The following is a 22,564-nucleotide window of genomic DNA, read 5'->3' on the forward strand; positions in this document are numbered from 1 at the left end:
TGCCATGAACGTCGTACCGCATCATAACAGAAGGCGTGGACTATTTACTCTAGTCACCGTTAGTGACTATAGCTGGTAGGACGGATCCCTGTGTTAAAGTGATGACAGCTTGTTCTTCCATTCTAAAGTTACACTTTGCTCCCTGTGATCAGCATGTGATCGCTGCTGCTGTGATTCCACGTAGAGACCCAGCTCACCCGCACCCTGCACCCAGGGAGTCAAGCACCCACTGATGAGCCCTGTCTTTATAAATTTCATCAGGATCGCAAAATGGCGGGGGGGTTTTCTCCCCTGAATCTTATGTATCCATAGCAGGTATTCTGTGTACACAGGAGCTTTCTGGGAGGTATTATTTTAATTAGAACTATAACCACCAGTTTGTGCCTCAGGTTTCAAGTGATTGTCTTCCTTGCTGAGGTGAGAACACCTGAACTCACCGTGGCAGCCGCAGGAGAAACATGCAGCACATCTTCTTTATTCTAACTTGTGAAGTGTGCTGACATTATACTGACTCTTTTTTTTTTCCATGCCAAGAGAAAAAGGAATTCTTTTTTTGGTACAAGAATAAAAATTGAACTATGTGAGTATATTGAGATAATTGTGTAAAAAGAAGACTTTGAATGAGTTTCAAAATGGATTATTTCTTCATTACCTAGCACTTTATAATTAACTGTTCTTTTTTTTTTTTTTTTTTAGGAAGCTGCCTCTTTTGCTAGAGAGCAAGGCTTTGAGGTGAGTTAACCCACAATTGCACACTAAACAGATCCTAAAGGTTTTTTCTAGCTGATAATGAAGTTCTTTTGGACAGTGATTGATGTGCTATTATACTCTCAGAGCCTCGCAGCAGTTGCCATGGAAACCTGGCAGTCGTCATGGTTTCTTTGTTCTGCCAGCACAGTGTTATGACGCACTCCGCTAGGTCTGCACCCAACATCGCCTACAGATGTTATTTATTGAATTTTGAAAAGCCTCTTGGGAAGCCAAGAGGTTGGGCACGGTTTCAAGCTGCCTCTGCAGATACGGGGCCTGTCGGTTTGTTCAGTTAAGAAGCTGCCTCATTAGCTGCATTACATTTTGTGAGGACTCACTGCAGATGCCGTGGCGGAGCAGGACTAAGTGGAGAAACAGAACGCCGCTCGATAATCTCAGCCCTGTCACATGTAGATTATCATTATGCAAATTCATTTCCAAAAGATTGTACTTAATAGTTGTTAGGAACTGATTAATTTAAATCCTGCTTGTGAACTTCTTGTCTGAATCTTTTCTTTTTTGTCTTCTCTCCCTCTCACTTTTTTTTAATAACATAGAATATGTTATTTGCTGAAGCAAAATATTGATAATTGGCTTTAATTTCTAGGTCTTGATTCTGTTTTCCTGATAGAAGTACTATCCTGTCAAGATTCAAAACTCCATGTGGTGCTTGTTGGCAAAATTAAGATCTAGTCAAGACCATGTTTTTGTCTGTATAATATCCATCTTCCAATTGATTGTTAGAAAACACTGACTTCAATATGAACCCAGGCTAATTGACTGAATTAACTGAGTTTATGAGTTTGTATGACTATATTTATGAGCCAGAACTATGTAGGATGCTGTGTTATACTCAGCAAGTTGGAAATATTACATGATAGTAACTTCAAAAAATAAATGTGGGAGCCGGCTGGTGGCGCACGCCTTTAATTCCAACACTCCAGTGGCAGAAGTAGGAGGATGGCTGTGAGTTTGAGGCCAGCCTGGGACTACAAAGTGAGTTACAGGTCAGCCTGGGCCTGCATTGTTCCAGGTTTGATTCCGCAGTATCCACAAAAAAGCCAGATGCACAAAGTGGCACAAGTGTCTGAAGTCCATTTGCAGTGGCAAAAGACCATGGTACATTTACATGCACACACACACTTTCTCTCCCACCTTGTCTTCTTGCAAATAAATATTTTAAGGGCTAGAGAGATGGCTTAGTGGTTAATGTGCTTGCCGGCAAAGCCAAAGGACCCAGGTTCCATTCCCCAGTACCCATGTAAAGCCAAATGCACAAGGTAGCACATGTGTCTGGAGTTTGTTTCAAGTATCAAGAGGCCCTGGCACACCTGTTCTCTCTTTCTGCCTCTTTCTCTCTCTGTCTTTCTCTCAAACAAATAAATAAATAAAATATTTATATTTATAAAATATAAAAATATATTTAAAAAATTATACCAGGCCTGGTAGCACACACCCAGCTCTTCAGGGCAGAGATAGGAGGATCACTGTGAGTTCAAGGCCACCCTGACACTACATGGTGAATTCCTGGTAAACTTGGGCTAAAGTGAGATCATAGTCCCCTCAAAAAAAAAAAAAAAAATTCCTGAGACTTAAACTGGAATACAGAAATTCTCTCCTTACTTGCATACTTAGTATCCTCTACCATCTATAGAAGCTGATTTTAAGCTCTTCAGAGAAAGGTATATGAACTTTTGATGGAACGATTACTTAAGTTTACTAAAGGTAGATTCAGTATTGAGCAACAAAGTAATACACACATGTGTTATACTTACTGTAGGACTTGATAAACCAGAAACAAAGCTTCCTCTTAACAGGGAAAGAAAAATGAGTGTGTAATCTAAGAGTTAATTCTCACAAGATCTGGTGAAGAAAGTACTTCAACATAGGAAAGCTGTGTAGTACTTGATTTCTTAGAAGTTTGCTTTTGTTTTATTCCAGTCCATGAAGAGTCATACAGAAAAGAATTTCCAAGGTTGTTGTTTTTGTTTTTCTAATTTGTTTGATTATATAATTTCCCAGACCAGCACTTAGTAGGGGAGAATTCATTTCACAAACCAAATATTTGACAGAAGATCCATAGATCTTTTCAATCATTTTAAGTTTTACCGGGTGGGAGAGATGGCTCAGAGGTTAAGGTGCTTGTCTTCAAAGCCTTACAATCTGGATTCAGTTCCCAGGACTCATGTAAAGCCAGATGTACAAAGCAGTGCATGCATCTGGAGTTTGTTTGTAGTGGCTAGAGGCCCTAGCTCACCCACTCTCTCGCTCGCTCTTGCTTTTGCTCTCTCTCCTTGAAACTAAGTAAAATTTAAAAGTTTTACATGGGCTGGAGAGATGGCTTAGCAGTTTAAAGCCTGAGGGCCCAGGTTTAATCCCAAGTACCCATATAAAGTCAGATTCACAAAGATGGTACATGACGGCTGGAGAGATGGCTCAGCAGTTAAGGCACTTGCCTGCAAAGCCTACGGACCCAGGTTCCATTCCTGAATACCCATGTAAAGCCAAATGCACAAAGTGGCACATGCATCTGGAGTAGCTAGAAGCCCTGGCTCTCCTATTCTCTCTCTCTCTCTCTCTCTCTCTTTGCAAATAAATTAATTTTTTGAAAATTTTTAATGAATTTTTTAAAAGATGGCACATGCATCTCTCTTTCCCTCCCCACTCTCTCCTCCCAGCCTGCAAAGACATAAAATAGTTTGTTTTTTTTTTTTTATCCCAGCATGGTGGCACACATCTTTAATCCCAGCACTCAGGAGGCAGAGGTAGAATGATCACCCCAAGTTTGAGGCCAGCCTGTGCTAGAGTGAGACCCTACCTCAGAAAACAAAACAAAGCAAAAAAAAAATTAGTGAGTCTAATACATATTTTTATTTCTCTTCTTGAGCTTCTTGCTCCAAATATGCATAGTTTATAGTCGTAGCAATAAACTCCATATATTTCCTACTTCCCAGCACTATATTAACCTTTCATTAGTTCCTATTTGCTGATTTCAGAATTGTTTCTGTTTGTCATAAATCTGCCATAATTGATTACAGCATATAAGTAGAATGATGATGAAGGTAATCACATACCTTATTACCTCCTGACATGGCAAAACAGCTCTGCCAGTGATGTTGACAGTGATAGATTGGAAAAAGCACATGGTGTCTTGATGTGTGCCTTGATGGGTTCCCCCCCAAAAAATCACAAATGTTGCAAAATATATATGAGCCATGAGTAGAATCACATCACGTAAGCACTACTAATATAATCTAAAAATATAGTGTATAGTACTATTTAGAGAAATTCAGTGATCTTATTATGTCATTAAAATTTCCTTAGTTCGGGTCGGAGAGATGGTTTAGTGGTTAAGGCACTTGCCTACAAAGCCAAAGGACCCAGATTCACTTTTCCAGAACCCACATAAGCCAGATGCACAAGGTGGCACATGCTTCTGGAGCTCGTTTCTAGCAGCTGGAGTTCCTGGCATACCTGTTCTCTCACTCTCTCTCTCCCTTAAAAAATTTTTCTCCTAGCTGGGTGTGGTGGCACATGCTTTTAATCCCAGCACTCAGGAGGCAGAGGTAGGAGGATCACTGTGAGTTGGAGGCCACCCTGAGACTACATAGTGAATCCCAGGTCATCCTGAGCTAGAGTGAGACCCTACCTCGAAAAACCAAAATAAAAAAAAAAATCTCCTTAGTGCACTAGAAATATGAAAACAGGGGCTAGAGAGATAACTCAGCGGTTGTGGTGCTTGCCTGCAAAGCCTAATGACTGGAGTTCAGTTCCCCAGTACCCAAGTAAAGCAAAATGCACAAAGTGGCACATGCATCTGGAGTTCTTTTGCAGTGGCTAGAAACCATGTTGTGCCCATTCTCTGTCTCTCTTCCTTCTCTCTCTGCTTGTGAACAAATAATTTTAAATATTTTTAAAAATATGAAAACTGGGCTGGAAAGATGGCTTAGTGGTTAAGGCGTTTGCCTTCAAAGCCAAAGGATCCCAGTTTGATTCTCTGGGACCCATGTAAGCCAGATGCACAAGGGGGCACTTGTGTCTGGAGTTCATTTTGCAGTGGCTGGAAGCCCTGGTACACCTATTTTCTCTCTCTCCCTCTTCCTCTCAAATAAATAAATATATTTAAAAAATATATCAAAACATATATTTGAAAATTTGTGCTCTTGAGTAAAATAAGAATAACTTTGGAAGCCGGGCATGGTGGCACACACCTTTAATCCCAGCACTCAGGAGGCAGAGGTAGTAGGATCACCGTGAGTTCAAGGCCAGCCTGAGACTACATAGTTAATTCCAGGTCAGCATGAGCTAGAGTGAAACCCTACCTCGAAAAAAAAAAAAAAAAAAAAAAAAAGAATACTTTGGGCTGGAGGAATGGCTTAGCAGTTAAGACACTTGACTGCCAAGCCTCAGGACACAGTTCAATTTCCTAATACCCACATAAGCCAGATAACACAAAAGGGCACATGAGTCTGGAGCATGTTTGCAGTGGCTAGAAGTCCTGGTGCACCCTTTCTTTATCTGCCTCTTTCTCTGTCTCTCTCTCTCTCTCTTTCTCTAATAAAGAAATAAATAAAATATTTTTAAAAAGAAAGTTCACTTTCTCTGTTTTTTAATTAAGTTATTTTTTATTAACAACTTCCATGACTATAAAAAGTATCCCATGGTAATGCCCTCCCTCCCCACACTTTCCCCTTTGAAACTCCATTCTCCATCATGTCCCCTCCCCCTCTCAATCAGTCTCTCTTTTATTTTGATGTCATGATCTTTTCCTCCTATTATGATGTCTTGTGTAGGTAGTGTCAGACACTGTGATGTCATGGATATCCAGGCCATTTTGTGTCTGGAGGAGCACGTTGTAAGGAGTCCTACCCTTCCTTTGATTCTTACATTCTTTCTACCACCTCTTCCACAATAGACCCTGAGCCTTGGAAGGTGTGGTAGAGATATTCCAGTGCTAAGCACTCCTCTGTCACTTCTTTCCAGCACCATGATGCCTTCTGAGTCATCCCAAGGTCACTGCCATCTGAAAAGAGAAGGTTCTCTATTAAAAGTGAGAGTAGCATTAATATATGGGTATGAACAGTAAAAGAAGTGCTTACTGGGCAGTTTAATGAGCATAGTATATACATTTAGCCAGACAGCAGCAAATGTTACACCCCTAGGGCTCATGACTAACCCTGTTGTAGGTTTTCAGTATCAGGGATGTATTCCCTCCCATGGAGCAGGCCTCCAGTCCAATTAGAGAGCAGTTGGTTTACACCATGACATACGTGCCATTATTGCCCCCATTGACTCATTTGGCCTAGCTGGCCAAATATAAGGCTTGCAGTGTCCACTGTTGAGTATCTTCACTGGTGATTTCTCTCTCTCCCATTGAACTGCATGCAGAATGGCTTCTTTCAGCTTTCTGTCAGCTGGTCTACATGGAGGAGGTTATCAGCTCACTTCCAGCAGGGTTTCTCAGTGGCCTTGCAGCCCAGTATGTGGTGGAGTCTTCAGCAATAGGGTCTTACCATCTATTCCTGGTGGGAAACCAAGGGCCTCGGCAATGGCCTGTAATGTTATGGGGGCATCAGCGACCTCCCTGGCCAACAACTCACTGGAAGCTATCCCATCCCTGGCACTGAAAATTTTCTAGCAACAATCTATGGCTCCTGAGTGTTCCATTGTCCAAAAAAGTAGGTTTCCATATGATTTATTTATATCCTCTTAGATTTTGATTAGCCCTCCCTCCACCTTTCCTTTACTCAATCTCTTCCCCTGACCTCACTTAGGCCGTTTCACCTCCACTAATCTGTTCTACTTAAAGTTTACTTTATCTTAGCAATTTTCTATCTATGGAAGCATGTTAATGATCTCAAGTCTAGTGTGACAAACTAGACTGCCAGCCTGTATTTCTTTACTTGATAAATACCTGCATATTCATCTCTACTAGTTTTTGTTTTTGTTTTTGTTTTTCAAGGTAGGGTTTCACTCTAGCTCAGGCTGACCTGGAATTCGCTCTGTAGTCCTGTAGTTTCAGGGTGGCCTCGAAATCATGGCAGTCCTCCTACCTCTGCCTCCCAAGTGCTGGGATTAAAGGCGTGTGCCACCATGCCTGGCCTGTCTCTACTATCTTTAATATTACCTTTAATTTGGAGCAAAAATGAGAAAAGGGAAATGAAAAGATTAAAAGAAAGGAAAGGTTAGCATTTTTTCCTTCTCAATAGTACTTCTGTCCTCCCCTCATTTTCTATTATAAATCCCAATTAGTTCCCAAAGCCACTGAGTGAGGCCTCTTGTGATCTGTCTACTGACAGACCAATCCAACGCCTCTAAAAATAACCCATTTATTCATCACGAAATATCCTCAGTGGTATTGTTTATGATAGTCTGATTAGTTTCTCTGCAAAATTTAGATAGCCTATTTTTAAAAAAATATTTAATCTTTAAAATGAATTAGGCAATTTTTAGTGAGAAACAGCAGTTTAGGAGGGTACTGGAAAAAGAGATTTAAAACTGGAGTTGGAGGGCTGGAGAGATGGCTTAGCGGTTAAGCACTTGCCTGTGAAGTCTAAGGACCCTGGTTCGAGGCTCGATTCCCCAGGACCCACATAAGCCAGATGCACAAAGGGGGCACACGCGTCTGGAGTTCATTTGCAGTGGCTGGAGTCCCTGGCATGCCCATTCTTGCTCTCTCTATCTCTATCAGCCTCTTTCTCTGTCGCTCTTAGATTTAAAAAAAAAAAAATTAAAAATGGAGTTGGAGCCAGGCAGGGTGGCACAACCTTTAATCCCAGCACTTGGGAGGCAGAGATAGGAGGAACTCCATGAGTTTGAGGCCACCCTAAGACTACATAGTGAATTCCAGGTCAGCCTGGACTAGAGTGAGACTTTACCTCAAAAAAAAAAAAAAAGAAAGAAAGAAAGGTCATGACATCAAAATAAAAGAGAGACTGATTGAGGAGGGAGGGGATATGATGGAAAATGGAGTTTCAAAGGGGAAAGTGGGGGGAAGGAGGGCATTACCATGGAATAGTTTTTATAATCATGGAAGCTGTTAATAAAAAAAATTTAAGAAAAAAAACTGGAGTTGGGGCCAAATTTTTTTAAATTTTGTTTTGTTCATTTTTATTTATTTATTTGAGAGAGTGAGAGAAAGAGAGAAAGAGGCAGATAGAGAGAGAGAATGGTCTTACCAGGGCTTCCAGCCACTGCAAACGAACTCCAGACGTGTGTGCCCCTTTGTCCATCTGGCTAACGTGGGTCCTGGGGAATCAAGCCTTAAACCGGGGTACTTAGGCTTCACAGGCAAGAGCTTAACTGCTAAACCATCTCTCCAGCCAAAACACATTTTTTTGGGGGGGGGGGGTTTCGAGGTAGGGTCTCACTCTGGTCCAGGCTGGCCTGGAATTAACTCTGTAGTCTCAGGGTGGCCTTGAACTCATGGCGATCCTCCTACCTCTGCCTCCCGAGTGCTGGGATTAAAGGCGTGCACCACCACGCCCGGCCCAAAACACATTTTTAATCCCAGCACTCGGGAGGCAGAGGTAGGAAGATCACAGTGAGTTCAAGGCCACCCCAAGACTACATAGACTACATAGTGAATTCCAGTTTAGCAAGGGCTAAAGTAAGACTCTACCTCAAAAAGACAAAACAAACAAAAAATTGGAGTTGATCAGTGCACAAAGTATATATATGATGGTAATTGCTTCGTGCCTGATTTAAATGATAGACCTGCTAAGAGCTGAAAATGACAATTCTTGGGGTAAAAAGTTGCATGAGGCCTTTGGTTATGCTGCAAAATCAGTGCAGTCTGCAGTGTGTGTGTGTTTAAATCTACCTCACATTGCACTGAACCCACTACAGCTTTGTATTTTTAGAACCTAAATAAAAATAAAGTACTAAAAGGCATGTTTCATTTTGGAGCCTTTTGAAAAATATTAAAAACTGATTGAAGTTTGATAAAATGAAGAAAATATATTCAACACCTAAACATAGTTGTTCTCTGTATTTTCATTGTCTCTGCAACTGAAACAGATCTGCAAAATGATAAAGGAAATTCATACATTCTCTGTTGAGATATTTATTCAGCATTACTACTAGCAAGAAATGTTAATATTCACGTTGTAAATCTCTAAGATATAATGCCTCTGCCTATAGAGGGGAACATATCTATCTTATTCCTTTTTTTTTTTTTTTTTTTTTTACATTCCTGTCAGCTCCTGCTCAATTCAGAGGACCTCAGGAGTGTAGTCTTTCTCTGACCAATGGGAAACACATCATCTTATACCACTGAAAGAAAAAGCATATAATTTTACTATCCCTTAGCCATATTTGGAAATTTAAATTAAGATTTTTTAATATTAAATAAAATTTAAAGTTCAGGGCTGGGGATATGGCTCAGCAGTTAAAAGCACTTGCTTGGGGCTGGAGAGATGGCTTTGTGGTTAAGGCATTTACGTGTAAAGCCTAAGGACCCATGTTCACTTCCCCAGTACCCACATAAGCCAGATATACAAGGCAACACATGCATCTGGAGTTTGTTTGCAGTGGCTAGAGGTCCTAGAGTGTTCATTCTCTTTCTCTCTTTCTCTTTCTCTTTCTCTTTCTCTTTCTCTTTCTCTTTCTCTTTCTCTTTCTCTATCTGCCTTTCTCAAATAGATAAACAGGATGTGAGGAAGATCTGGCTATGACAGCTATCACCCCATTGATCACCAGGGTTGATTCAGCTGATCTGGCTGGCTAGGCTTGTGTCCCCTTCCTCCCTCACTGCTCCAAGCGCACGACAGAAGAGGACCGGTCTTCGTTCAAGGGTATACAAGTAGCTGCGCTCCCCTGCTAGAACCTCCAAACAAGCTCTCAAAGAGATAAACAAGCAAATAATTTTTTTCAAAAAGCACTTACTTGACTTGTACAGCCTGCCAGCCCATATCTGATGCTCCAGCACCCACATAAAGCCAAATACAAAAATGCAAGCACGTGGCACTCACTTGCAGTGGCAAAAGGCTTTGGTATGCCCCCACCCTGTCCCTTTTAACACATAAAAATAGGTAAAAATATTTCTTTGACCCAGGTGTAATAGCACACACTTTAGTCCCAAGCACGTAGGAGGTAGAGGTGAGAGGAGCCCTTTAAGTCCAAGCCCAGCCTGAAACTAGAGTTTCAGTCAGCCTGGGCTACAGTGAGACACTACTTTGATAAAACCAACAAGATAAATTTTAATGGGTGGGAAGACTATTTAGTGGTTAAACATGCTTGCTTGCAAAGGGGTCCAATTCCCTGGTACCCATGTAAGGTGGATGGAAATAGTGGTACAAGTGTCAGGGGTTCGTTTGCAGCGGCAAAGAGGCCCTGGTGAACTCATACACACATACTTACACAGGCATGCATACACGCATACACATAAATAACAAAAAATACACACACACACACACACACACACACACACACATATATATATATATAAAGAGGTTCTAGCAGGAGAGTGTACCTATAGCAAGGAAGATGGCTTGAATCAAGGAATTCAAGACCAGCCAGGGCAACATAATGAGACATCCATCTCAGAAAATAAAAGTCCCTTGGTTGGCCTAAACACACTTCTGGTATTCTATAGCTTGTGTAGCTAATGACTACTTCATTGGGCAGGACAGATACCAGGCATATACGTCATCTCAGAAAGTTACATTAATCAGCTCCAGATAGAAAGTCTGTGGATTATATTCAACAGGTTATGATTCACAAAGAATTCTCTGAGATGATTCTCTTTGAAGACTGCAATGAACTGTTACAGTTTTCTGCAAATAAGACCTAAGTCTGAGGGTTGGAGAGATAGCTTAGAAAGTAAGGCACTTGTCTGAAAAGCCTAAGGAACAAGGTTCAACTCCCTATAACCCACATAAACCCAGATGCACATGGTGTTATATGTGTCTTGAGTTCATGTGTGATGGCTAGAGGCCCTGGTGCACCCATTCTCTCTCTCTAATAAATAAAAATAAAATATGGTGGGCTGGAGAGATGGTTTAGTGGTTAAGGCACTTGCCTGCGAAGCCAAAAGACCCAGATTCTATTCCCCAGGACCCACATAAGCCAGATGTGCAAGGTGATGCATGCGTCTGGAGTTTATTCCCAGCAGTTGATGGCCCTGGTGTACCCATTCTCTCCCTCCCCCTCTTTCTCTTTTCTCTCTCAAATAAAATATGAAAGAAAAAAAAAAAAAAAGACCTAAGTCTCGTCCTGTAGGGTAGGACAATTTGCTGCTGTCTTTAGAAGTGCCTAGATCCCAAAAGGAGGACAATTTTAAAACAGATTAGGGGAAACAGTATAGTCTTCTAATTTTCTTCACTTAATTGTTTTTTTTTTTTTTAGACACTTACTTGCTGTGTGCTTGACACACTCGGATAGACAATAGCAGAGTGAGCTGGATATGGTGGCATATGCCTATGTTTTAGCACCTGAAAAGCTGAGACAAGAAGATTGTTAGGAGCTTGAGGCCAGCCTGGGCTACATATATGCAAGAGCCTGTCTCTGAAGAAAAGAGGAGAAGGGAGAGAAGGAAGGAATATTATATATTGTGGGAAGATTCGTTTTTGTGTGTGATTTTGTCTTTTTTTTTTCTCTCTCTCTCTCTCTCTTACCAAACCCAGGGCCAGCGCTCATCCACTGAGCTAAACCCCCAATCCCAGGAAGAATCTTTTTTAAAGTATACTACTTACAGAAAGACTCTGAGAAAGTGAAATCTCAAAAGTAGGACTATCCAGCAATGACAAAACCAATCAAACAGGGAAACAGATTTCAAATAGGGAACTCAGGAACACACATCAAAATAAGAAAGAATAATGTGGGCCAGGCGTGGTGGCGCACACCTTTAATGCCAGCACTTGGGAGGCTGAGGTAGGAGGATTGCTATGAGTTCCAGTGGAAGCCACCCTGAATTGCAGGTCAGCCTGGGCTAGAGTGAGACCCTACCTCGAAAAACCAAAAAAGATAGAAAGAAAGAAAAGGGAGGGAGAAAGGGAGAGGAGGGGAGAAGAAGGAAAGGGAGGAAAGGGAAAGGGAAGGGAAGGGAGGAAGAAAAGGAGGGAGGGAGGAAGGAAGGGAGTGAGTGAGTTAGGAAAGAAGGAAGAAAGAAAGGAAGGAAGGGATGGACAGACAGGAAGAAAGGGAGGGAGGAAGGAAGGAAGCAAAGAATGAGTCATGTACTGTGAATTCCAGGAACTGATAGAAAGCTGGCGTCGTGGGTTGGAGGGAGTAAGGAGGGAGGGTAGCATGAGATCAGACTGGTGACTGGCATATCACGTGAGCACCATGACTATTAATAGAAGTTTCTGTTTGGAAGACAAAGAAAAATGGCATAGTTCAGTGCGGCAATGTGTGGAAACAACAGAACTGGAATTCTACAGAAGTAGGTGACTGTGACGGGCTTTTTTCAACATTCATATCACTTGCTTCACAAAAATAGGATGAAGAAATGGAAATGAAATGAGGAGAATGTCTTCTCTAGTTTGGAAAGCAAATACTAAGCTAAACAATGACAATAAAATATACATACTTTCATTTATAAAATTCTTTGCAGTTTGTAAAGCCTTGCCATTAATGTGTCATTAATACATTTAATACCTATACAAGCTGTGAGAGGTAAAAAGGGAATGTATTGCCATTGTCAGCTCCACAAATAGACCACAGGCCCTACGACTTGTTCCGGGTCACAGAGCTAGCCTGCCCTGGCAGCAGATCCAGTGCCCAGCACGATGAAGTCAGCTCCTCCTCCCTATAAACGTTCATATTCTACTGTTAGTGGAAGGGGTTCGCCTTCAGAAGGACCTCAAAAAGTGAAAAATATATTGAAACTCAGTAACTGGAATTTAATGGTATAACATACAAGAATAAGGAAAAGCAACTTTAAACAGAAGATCAGGAATGACCCAAATGGGCAGAACAGTGATTTGAGAGGAACAGTCATTGCTTTTATGATGCTAACAAGAAGCACGTCACCAGAATTCATAGAAGCAATATAGTTTGTGGGTAACATGGGATGGTGGTTATGAGAACTGTGATTCTTGGACTCAGATTGTGGAATGGTAATCTGGGCTCCATTACTTATATTTAAGGCCTTAGGCAAGTTACCTAATATCTATGACTCAGTTTCTTCATCAATAAAGTGAGATATAGTAATAATACTGTTTATGGTAGGAAATATTTCATGAAGAATTTAGAGCTATATATATAGCTATTAATTTTTTTTATTGTTGTTTTGTTCTGTTTTTTTGAGGCAGGGTCTCCTTCTAACTCTGGCTGACCTGGAATTCACAATGTAGTCTTGAACTCATGGAGATCCTCCTACATTGGCCTCCCAAGTGCTGGGATTAAAGGCTTGCACCACCATGCCCAATTTACATATAGCCATTCAAAGACGGACAATTGGGCTGGAGAGATAACTCAGTTGTCAAAGGCACCTGCTTGCAAAGCCTGTCAGCCCAGGTTAGAGTCCCCCAGTACCCACATGAAGCCAGATGCACAAAGTGGCACATGCGTCTGGAATTTATGGTGGCAGGAAGCCATGAGTGCCCATTAATTCTCTTTGATTCTCCCCCGCCCCTTCTTATTGCAAGATAAATATGTAAAAAAAAAAATCCAGATAGGGTTTTGCTATAGCCCAGGCTAACCTGGAATTCACCATGTAGTCTCAGGGTGGCCTCCAACTCACAGCAATCTTCCTACCTCTGCTTCCCTAATGCTGGGATTAACGGCGTGCGCCACCACGCCTGGCAAGTAAAAACAATTTTTTCAGACAAACAGTTGTATTATCTATTATGTAGAAAGTTGAGATTTGGGCTGGAGAGGATTTGTGGTTAAGGCTCTTGCCTACGAAGCTTAAGGACCCATGTAAGCGAGATGCGCAAGGTGGTGCATGTGTCTGGTGTTCACTTGTGACTAGAGACCCTGATGCTCCCATTCTCTCTAGCTGTCTTGCTCTCTCTGTCTCTCTCTTTCTCTCATAAGTAAATAAAATTAAAAAGAAAGTTGGGATTTATGACCACTATAGAATATAAAGTGGCCCTTATCTCAGCTATAGGAACTTTTTCCTGCTTCTCTCCGTCATTCATGTTATTTATATACTATCATTGAATTTTCACTCTTCATAACTATTTAGTATTTTTATTGTTCACTTAATTATTTTTATTTATTTATTTTTGGTTTTTCAAGGTAGGGTTTCACTCTGGCCCAGGCTGACCTGGGATTCACTACGTAGTCTCAGGGTGGCCTCGAACTCACGGCAATCTTCCTACCTCTGCCTCCGAAGTGCTGGGATTAGAGGTGTTCACCACCACACCCGGCTCACGCTTCATAACTCTTGAAGCCCTTTCTAGAGATTTTGAGAGCAAATCTAAGGAATTGATAGTTTAAAGTAATATTAAGGTGAGCGTCAATAAGATGAATATTGTCTTAATGCTGGGCGTGGTGGTGTATGCCTTTAATCCCAGCATTTGGGAGGCAGCGATGGGAGGAGTAGGTATGAGTTTGGGCACCACCATGCCTGGCTAACTTTTCTTTTTAAATTTTAATTTATTTATTTCAAAGCATCCCTTGGGAGGCAGAGGTAGGAGGAATACCACGAGTTCGAGGCCACCCTGAGAATATATAGTGAATTCCAGGTCAGCCTGAGCTACAGTGAGACCCTACTCAAAAAAAAAATATGGGGGAATAGTTGTAAGGCACTTGCCTGCAAAGCCAAAGGACCCAGTTTCAGTTCCCCAGGACCTATGTAAGCCAGATGCACAAGGTGGCGCATGCATCTGGAATTTGTTAGCAGTGGCTAGAGGCCCTGGCACGCCCACATATTCCCTCCTCTGCCTCTTTCTCTGTCTGGCTGTCTCTCTCTCTCTCAAATAAATAAAAGGGCTGGAGAGCTGGCTTAACAGTTAAGGTACTTGCCTGCAAAGCCAAACGACTGAGGTTCAATTCCCCAGGATGCATGTAAGCCAGATGCACAAGGTGGCACATCCCTCTAGAGTTAGAGAAAAAATAAAAGAAAAAAATACTTTTTAAAAAAAAAAAAAAAAAAAACAAGGGCTAGAGAGATAGCTTAGCAGTAAAGGCACTTGCCTGTGAAGCCAAAGGACCCAGATTCAATTCTGCAGGACCCATGTAAGCCAGATATACAAGGTGTCGTATGAGTCTGGAGTTTGCAGCAGCTGGAGGCCCTGGTGTGCTCTCTCTCTCCCTCCCTCTTTCTCAAATAAATAATAAATAAATAAATTCTGTCTGGGTCCAGTGGCAAGGCCTTATAAGTCTCAATTATTCTTCAGACTGAGATAGGAGAATGACTTGAACCCAGAAGTTTGAGACTGTAGCAAAACCATCCCCCATTTAAATCTCAAAACAATCAAAAATGTCTAGTATATGCATGCAATTCTATTCTGATAAAATAGAGTGAATCTATTTGCTTTGGTATTAAATGTAAACTGTTCATAATCATAAAAGATTTTATAAAATATAAATAAAATATAAGTAAAATATAAAAAATTAAACATATATATATATACATATATATATATATATAATATAAGTAAAATACATTAAGTAAAATATAATTGTGCCAAGGAGTTTGGCAGGATATACATGAGTCATTATAATTAAATGTGTATTATTTAACAGTGAAGACATTGTTATCATATGCCATTTTGTTCCTTTCAGCTATCACTAATTATTTCTAATAGTCTGTCTCCAAAAAGTTAGGGAATTTTTTTTCCCTCATCTTATCAGAGTTCAGGCTTAGTTTTGATCTAAATTAAGCAGCTGAGGCCTGGAGAGAGATGCCTTGGCAGTTAAGGCACTTACCTGTGAAGCCTAAAGACCCAGGTTCGATTCCCCAGTACCCATGTAATCCAGGTGCACAAGATGGCTAGCGGCCCTGGGGTGCCCATTTTCTCTTTCTGTCTCTCTCAAATAAATAAAATAATCAGCTGAAAGTGAAATAGCAAGTTGGAAAGGTCACCAGCATTGTCCTACCACAAGTGTCTATTTCTTTTTCTAAAATAATCCTAGAAGTTATACTGGATATATTAGGAGATTAATTCCCTGTATTATCTCCGATTTCTTAAGTATGTAGTGAGCAAACAGAAAACAAATATTTCATTGCAGTTTGTCATATCGTTTGGTTTGGTTTGGTTTGGTTTGGTTTGGTTTGGTTTGGTTTTTAAACAAGGTCTCATAACACAGGCTGGCTTCAACTCACTTTGTAGCCAAGGATAGCCTTGTATTTCTGATCTTCCTACCTCTCTCTCTCAAGTGTTAAGATTACAGGATTACAGGCATGCTGTTATGCTTCCTTAAATGTCAGAGTTGCTGTATAATTTGTAGCTGTGATAAGTCTTGTGACTCCTCTGCTTTGCTTACCTAGATATCTGCTCTACATGCTTTGTGGATTTGTTTGTTTATTTTTCTTTTTTTTTTTTAGTTTTGTTGTTTATTTGTTTTGGTAGGTAGGATCTCCCTCTAGTCCAGGCTAACCTGGAATTAGTGAATTCAAGGTAGTCTCAGGTTGGCCTTGAACTCACAGTGATCCCCCTTCCTCCCTCCCAGGTGCAGGCAAGCGCCTAACCACTAAGCCATCTCTCCAGCCCAAAAATATATTTTAAAAGGTTCTTCAGAGTCATGAGAGGTTTAAGATGACTTCTTTTACTTTTTAAAAAAAATATTTTTAAATGTATTTTTATTTATTTAAATTTATTTGAGAGTGAGAGAGAAAGAGGCAGATAGAGAGGAAGAGATAATGGGCACACCAGGGCCTCTAGCCACAGCAAATGAACTACAGATGCGTGTACCCCCTTTGTGCATCTGGCTTACGTGGGTCCTGGGGAATGGAACCTGGGCCCATAGGCTTCACAGTCAAACGCCTTAACCGCTAAACCATTTACCCAGCCCAATGTAACTTCTTTTAGTACTTAGAATTGAACTCATAGCTTTATGCATGCCAGGCAAATTTGGGGGGGGGGGTTCAAAGTAGATAGGATCTCACTCTAGCCCAGGCTGACCTGGAATTCTCTATGGAGTCTCAGGGCGGCCTCAAACTCATGAGATCCTCCTACCTCTGCCTCCGAAGTGCTGGGACTAAAGGCATGCACCACCACACCCAGCTATTCAAAAAATTTTAATTATATCACAATTGTGTGATTATGCTTAAGTCATTTTATTTCAGAGGTACATACTAACACACTTAAAGATGAATTACACAGCCAGACTTGGTGGTGTCCTTAACCCCAACACTCAGGAGGCAGAGATAGGAGGATTGCCATGAGTTCAAGGCCACCCTGACAATACATAGTGGATTCCAGGTTAGCCTGGGCTAGAGCAACACCCTACCTCAAACAGACAAACAAAAAAGAATCCTATAGAACTTGAGCATTGGCATGTTGGTAATGACTTCCCTAGAAGTTACTGTTCCTTCTGATGACTTTTGTTGCTCTCTTGTTTCCTGTGCGCTCTAGTAGGTACAGGTGCCAAAGAAGCTGAATTGTCAACCTACTAATAAAGTTTGGCTTTACTGATTATAAATGTTTTTCTTCCTATTCATAGACTAAAGACATTAAAGAGATAGCAAAAAAGACACAAGCTCTTCCAAAGGTGAACTTGAAGAGGAAGCGAATCGTGATCTTCACCCAAGGGAGAGATGACACTGTAATGGCAACAGGTACTGTGGGAGCTGTGGGACCAACCCAGTATTCTGAGGGGTCATTTGCAACTGAAGTCTGTATTGTTTCCATACAAGCTCTTCACAGCCATGTAAACTTTGCAGGTTATTTTGTGTGGGACTATGACAGTGAATTTCCTTGAATTAAAGACAACTGTTTTTTAAAATTTATTTATTTCTTATTAACAACTTCCATGATTATAAACAATATCCCATGGTAATTCCCTCCCTCCCCCCACTTTCCCCTTTGAAACTCCATTCTCTATCATATCTCCTCCCCCCTCAATCAGTCTCTCTTTTATTTTGATGTCATGGTCTTTTCCTCCTATTATGATGGTCTTCTATAGGTAGTATCAGACACCGTGAGGTCATAGATATCCAGGCCATTTTGTGTCCGGAGAAGCACGTTGTAAGGAGTCCTACCCTTCCTTTGACTCTTACACTCTTTCCACCACCTCTTCCTCAATGGAGCCTGAGCCTTAGAAGGTGTGATAGAGATATTGCAGTGATAAGCACTCCTCTGTCACTTCTTCCCAGAACCATGATGCCTTCTGAGTCATCCCAAGGTCACTGCTGTCTGACAAAAGAAGGTTCTTTACCCAAAGTGAGAGTAGCATTAATACAAGGGTATGAACATTAAGAAAAGTGCTTACTGGGCAGTTTGATGAGCATAGTATATACATTTTGGCAGACAGCAGCAGACATTACAACCCTAGGGCTCATGACTACCCCTGTTGTAGATTTTCAGTATCAGGGATGTATTCCCTCCCATGGAGCAGGCCTCTAGTCCAATTAGAGGGCAGTTGGTTTACACCATGACAGACTTGCCACTGTTGTACCCATTGGCTCATTTGGCCTGACTGGCCAAATATAAGGTTTGCAGTGTCCACTGTTGAATTCATCTTCACTGGTGATTTCTCTCTCTCCCATTGAACTGCATGCAGAATGGCTTCTTCCAGCTTTCTGTCAGCTGGTCTACCTGGAGGAGGTTATCAGCTCAGCTCCAGCAGGATTTCTCAGTGGCCTTGCAGCCTAGTATTTGAAGTAAAGACAAACTCTCAAAGGCTATATTTTACCAAAAACAATCTTGTGTTAAAGACATTTAATCACCAGGCACTTGGGAGGCAGAGGTACCAGGATTTCTGTGGGTTCAAGGTCACTCTGAAGCTACATAGTGAATTCTAGGTTAGCCTGGGCTAGAGTGAGACCCTACCTCAACAAACCAAAATAATAATAATGATAAGAAGAAAATATAATCCTTAAACATCTGAGAAATAAAATTAATGCACATGAAATGTGTATAATTCCATTTCCTAGTTGTTGATACGAACTCTACAGATTGAATTGATCGAGAGAAGGAGAGCAACTAAGCTTGAAGAAAAATGCTGTAGTGAACATGAAGTCAATTCTTTAACATGTGTGTGTTGGTGTGTGTATAGTGTGTGCGTTCCTGTGGGTATGAGCACTCACACGCACATGGATGTCGAAGGACAAAACTCTGGTGTCAGTCCTTGCCTTCCACCTTTTGTGAGGGAGGGTGTCTTGGGGTCATGCGCTTCTGGGAAATTCTCCTGTCTCCACCTCCCATCTCACCATCGTGTGCACAGCAAGCTCTTGATCTACTGAGCCATCTCCCCAGCCCATTGTTGTTTGTTGTTGTTTTTCTTTTTTTTTAAATTAATTTATTTATTTGAGAGAGGAAGAAGCAGATAGATAGAGAGAATGGGCACACCAGGGCCTCTTGGCACTACAAACAAACTCCAGATGAATTCGCCACCTTGTGTATCTGGCTTATGCGAGTACTGGGGAATTGAACCTGGGTCCTTAGGCTTCACAGACAAGCACCTTAACTGCTAAGCCATCTCTCTAGCCCTGTTGTTGCTTTTTTGATACACAGTCTCACTCTATAGCCCTGGCTCATCTTCCACTCACTATGTAGTCTAGGTTGACCTCAAACTTGCAACTCTCCTCTTGCTTCCACCTCAAAAGTGTGTGATTACAAATGTATGGGAGTAATGGTGACATTGGATACATTCGTTTATATGTTAAACCTTTTTTAATTTTTAATTTTTTTTTATTTATTTGAGAGAGAAAGAGACGGGGGGGGGATGGGTATGCCAGGGCCTCTAGCCACCAAAGATGAACTCCAAATGCATGCACCCCCTTGAGCATATGGCTTACATGGGTCCTGGATAATAGAACCAGGACCCTTTGACTTTGCAGGCAAACACCTTAACTACTAAGCCATCTCTCCAGCCCTATATGCTGAACATTTAATGCTTTGTTAATTTAATTTTTATTAACATTTTCCATAATTATAAAAAAATATCCCATGGTAATTCCCTCCCTCCCCCCCCCACACACACTTTCCCCTTTGAAATAATGCTTTTTTTTTTTTTTTAAAAAAAAAAAAAAAAAGGTGTTTCAAGGTAGGTCTCACTCTAGCCCAGGCTGATCTGGAATTTACTCTGTAGTCTCAGGGTAGCCTCGAGCTCATGGTGATCCTGCTACCTCTGCCTCCCGAGTGCTGGGATTAAAGGGGTGCACCACCACACCCAGCTCATTTAATGCTTTTTAAAAAGAAAAGTATGCCAGGTATAGTGGTATACACCTTTAATACCAGCATTTAGGACAGGATTGCCATGAGTTCGAGGCCAGCCAGGGCAACAGAGTAATTTCTAGGAGGTCAGCCCAGGCTAGAGTGAGACCCTAGCTCGAAAAGAAAAGAGAAAAAAACATAAAATAGCTGGGCAAGGTGCCACACGCCTTTAATCGGTAGGAGGATTGTTGTGAGTTCAAGGCCACCCTGAGACTACAGAGTGAAGTCCAGGTCAGTCTGGACTACAGTGAAACCCTACCTTAGAAAACCAAAGTAAATAAATAAATAAAAATAAAATAAAGTTAGGAGGGCAATTCAGTCAAAAAGGACCAATACCTGCACTGAGGTACATCCTCAGTGGAGTTGTGGTGAGGGAGAGGAGACAAAAGAGGATAAAGAAAGCCAGGCATGGTGGGCCACATCTTGAGTCACCATGAGTTTGAGGCCACCCTGAGACTGTATAGTGAATTCCAGGTCAGCCTGAGCTAGAGTTAGACCCTACCTCAGAGGGGGAAAAAAGGATAATCTGATGGGAATATGGCCAATTTACAGTATGCTCAAATATTAATGTTCCCAGTAAAAATTATTTAGTAAGGGCAGGAGAGAAGGCTTAGTGGTTAAAGAGTTTGCCTGAGAAACGTAAGGACCCAGGTTCGATTCTCAGTGATCCACGTAAGCCAGATGCACAAGGTGGCACATGCATTTAGAGTTTTTTTGCAGCAGTAGCTGCAGGCCCTGGCTCATGCCCATGCTCTTACCGGCTTCTCTCTTTCAAATAAATTAATTAAATAAACATTAAAAAATTATTTACCAAAAGAAACAAAAGACCTTAGTTTTTAAAAATTAGAGGGCCACACACGGTGGCACATGCCTTTAATTCCAGACCGAGATAGGATGATCACTGTGAGTTTGAGGCCAGCCCAAGACTAGTTCCAGGTCAGCCTGGGCTAAATTGAGACCCTACCTCAAGGGGGGGAAAAAAAAAGATGATCATTTAAGCAGAGGTACCAGGAATTATGTAACTTTTTATTGCTTTGACAGAGAATAGCATGGTAAAGTTAGTGTGTGTGTGCGTGCATGCACGTGCGTGAATTTGTGTCAGGTACATGTTCATGTGTGTGAACAGCATGCATGTGGAGGCCAGAGAATAGCCTCAGGAAGCCCCGTGCATCTCTTTTGAGCTAGGGTCTCTCTCACTGGCCTAGAGCTCACTTATTAATGCTAGGCTAGCTGGCCAGCAATCCCCAGGGATTCTGTGTCTCCAACCTCCCTAGCCCTGGGATCGCAGACATTTTATGTGGGTCCTAGAAATTGAATTTAGATCCTCTTGCTCATCAGGCAAGCACTTTACTAACTGAGCTGTCTGCTCAGCCCAAGGCATGTTAATTTGTATGAGGGAAAAGAAGAAACCAAAGCTGGACGAGCCTGCAGCCATACAAACTACCCGAACAGCCGTCCGCTGCAATGTGGGCGGTCCTGGCTCAGCAGTGGGCAGGTGAGGAGCAAAGACCATGCAGGCTTCTCATCTCACAGGCGATGTGACAGTACCTTCAGTTCACCGAATGCTATTTGGTTGCATTTTAGAGACATTCATTTTAGGCTTTCTGTATTCCAGAACCGTGCAAGTGTCTTTCTCATTGTGAATTTGCATGATTTTTCCAAAATTGAAGTTAAGCCTCCCCCATCTTTTTACTAAATGTGTTTCTGAACTTATCTTATTCTCTATTAAATCTATTAAACCATTTTTACAAATGCTTATAATGGTGAACTTATTTGAGGAAAGATGTTGGCTAATCTTTGCTGTTCCTACCGTATGAGATGAACTTAAATTAGAGGATGCACTGGATCTGCAATGCATGATAAATACAAGATGGATAGAGAATCTGCTCAGTGGTGTCAGCTACAAAAGCAAACATGATAAATGTTAATGCAGTTTTGAGCCCTGGGATAAGCTATTCAGTGCACAAGCATAGCCGAATCTCTTTGCTATGTTGTTATTCATAGCAGCCAAATAAATGTCAATAATAAAAGAGAATTAAAGATTTTCATTTCCCAGAGGCAGTCCTCTAATACAGCTTGATCTTTCATTTCATTTGTAATTCGTTCTCATGTCAGGATGCAATCATTCGCCAGGCTCTGGGTGTCATGTTAAGTCATTTAATAATGATTAAGAACATAAAAATGCTTGGCCTGTGGGGCAATTCACAGAAGAGATGCCAATTTGTTATTGTTTTCCCTCCTTTCCTCTTGAATATGGATCAGCATTTTCCCACCTCCTAGCATTCAAATACTAATGGAAGTTCAGGAGGGAAAGTATCCCCTAATTTACCATAAGTGATATTCCAGAACGACACAAGGCAGTGCTGGCACACTTATTAAAACACTAATTAGGAATCATTGCACCTTAAACCTCACACTACTGAGTATCTTAAGACGATCACTGTTCTTAGCATTTTTTTTTCTTTTTTTTTTTTTAAATATTTTATTTATTTATTTGAGAGCGACAGACACAGACAGAAAGACAGATAGAGGGAGAGAGAGAG

The 22,564-nt window shown here is 41.3% G+C and overlaps 1 protein-coding gene across 2 annotated transcripts in view; it reads left to right on the forward strand.

The window, feature by feature from the left end:
• The window catches only part of Adk (adenosine kinase), a 486,906-nt gene that overhangs the window by 391,281 nt on the left and 73,061 nt on the right, over positions 1 to 22,564 (forward strand). For both annotated transcript variants that reach the window (XM_004657950.3, XM_045137840.1), the window contains exons 8-9: positions 697 to 732; positions 17,308 to 17,422. In XM_004657950.3, coding sequence (XP_004658007.1) covers positions 697 to 732; positions 17,308 to 17,422 — 151 coding nt within the window. The remainder of the gene's footprint in view (positions 1 to 696; positions 733 to 17,307; positions 17,423 to 22,564) is intronic.

This window comes from Jaculus jaculus, chromosome 18 (genome assembly GCF_020740685.1).
Source record: "Jaculus jaculus isolate mJacJac1 chromosome 18, mJacJac1.mat.Y.cur, whole genome shotgun sequence".
In the NCBI taxonomy this organism is placed as follows: domain Eukaryota; kingdom Metazoa; phylum Chordata; class Mammalia; order Rodentia; family Dipodidae; genus Jaculus; species Jaculus jaculus.